Genomic DNA, 1,441 nt, shown 5'->3' with positions numbered 1-1,441 from the left:
CAGGATGGTCTCGATCTCCTGACCTCGTGATCCACCCGTCTCGGCCTCCCAAAGTGCTGGGATTACAGGCTTGAGCCACCGCGCCCGGCCGAAATATATTATTAAGTTAATTTTATCTGTTTCTTTTTTGTAGTCTGGGCTACTCTTTGTATTTTTATTAGAGACAGGGTTTCACTATGTTGGCCAGGCTGGTCTTGAACTCCTGACCTCAGGTGATCCGTCCACCTTGGCTTCCCAAAGTCCTGGGTTTACAGGTGTGAGCCACCCCGCCCAGCCTAAAATCAGTACATTATGTATATACTAACTCGTGACTCTTAGTCAATTGATTATCTTCCAGATCAGCTATGACTTCTTTGGTTCATTGTAAGTGGCGTGTTTTCTTATATTTGGGTTTTTGTTGGAGTGATAGATGTAGGCGTCATGTATTTCATGGATTCCTTAATGTCGAATATTTGGTAATGATGATTTACAAAACAAGATAGTTCAGCTTTCTTTTGAATATTAAAAATGTGACCATGCTTTGTCGGAATGTTTCTTAGCTGAGTTTTTCTGTTGTGTGTACTTTTCAGAGAATGTGACTGTCATTCCTAACCAGGTGTATCAGCCCCTTGGCCCTTGTCCTTGTAATTTAACAGCCGGGGCCTGTGATGTTCGCTGCTGCTGTGACCAGGTACGTTCTTTGGTTATTGGGCACAAAGGTTATGCTACCTGTGAGAACAACAGCTTTTTTTATTTTTTATTTTTTGAAATAGGATCTTGCTCTGTTGCCCAGGCTGGAGTATGGTGGTGCGATTATGGCTCACTGCAGCCTCGACCTCCTGGGCTCAAGTGATTTTCTTACCTCAGCCTCCTGAGTAGCTGCAACCACAGGCATTCACCATCACACCAAGCTAATTGTTTTGTATCTTTTGTAGAGATGCGATTTTGCCATATTGCTCAGGCTAGTCTCAAATTCCTGGGATCAAACAGTCCTCCTACCTTGACCTCCCAAAACCAAAACTGAGTTTATGTTTTCTATTGCAAATTGTTTTCAAATTGAGTATTTTTTTAAATTTTAAAGTTTTGGCAGGCGCGGTGGCTTACACCTGTAATCCCAGCACTTTGGGAGGCCGAGGTGGGCGGATAACCTGAGGTTGGGAGTTTGGGACCAGCCTGACCAACGTGGAGAAACCCTATCTCTACTAAAAATACAAAATTAGCCAGATATAGTGGCATGCGCCTGTAATCCCAGCTACTCAGGAGGCTGAGGCAGGAGAATCGCTTGAACCAGGGAGGCGGAGGTTGCAGTGAGCCGAGATTGTGCCATTGCACTCCAGCCTGGGCAACAAGAGCGAAACCCCATTTCAAAAAAAAAAAAAAAAAAAAAGGGAAAATATGCTTGAGTATATTTAGGTAATATTTTAGAATACCAAACCTAGAAAATTGAGCATCTTTGTATATG

The 1,441-nt window shown here is 43.2% G+C and overlaps 1 protein-coding gene across 2 annotated transcripts in view; it reads left to right on the top strand.

Annotated features, from left to right (window-relative positions):
- TCTN2 (tectonic family member 2) overlaps positions 1-1,441 on the top strand; it is a 41,502-nt gene that overhangs the window by 10,822 nt on the left and 29,239 nt on the right. For both annotated transcript variants that reach the window (XM_011948428.1, XM_011948427.1), the window contains exon 5: positions 570-670. In XM_011948428.1, coding sequence (XP_011803818.1) covers positions 570-670 — 101 coding nt within the window. The remainder of the gene's footprint in view (positions 1-569; positions 671-1,441) is intronic.

This window comes from Colobus angolensis, unplaced genomic scaffold (genome assembly GCF_000951035.1).
Source record: "Colobus angolensis palliatus isolate OR3802 unplaced genomic scaffold, Cang.pa_1.0 Scaffold28, whole genome shotgun sequence".
Taxonomy (NCBI): Eukaryota; Metazoa; Chordata; class Mammalia; order Primates; family Cercopithecidae; genus Colobus; species Colobus angolensis.
Note: the sequence above shows the minus strand (reverse complement) of the source record. Positions and strands in the feature narration are given on the sequence as shown.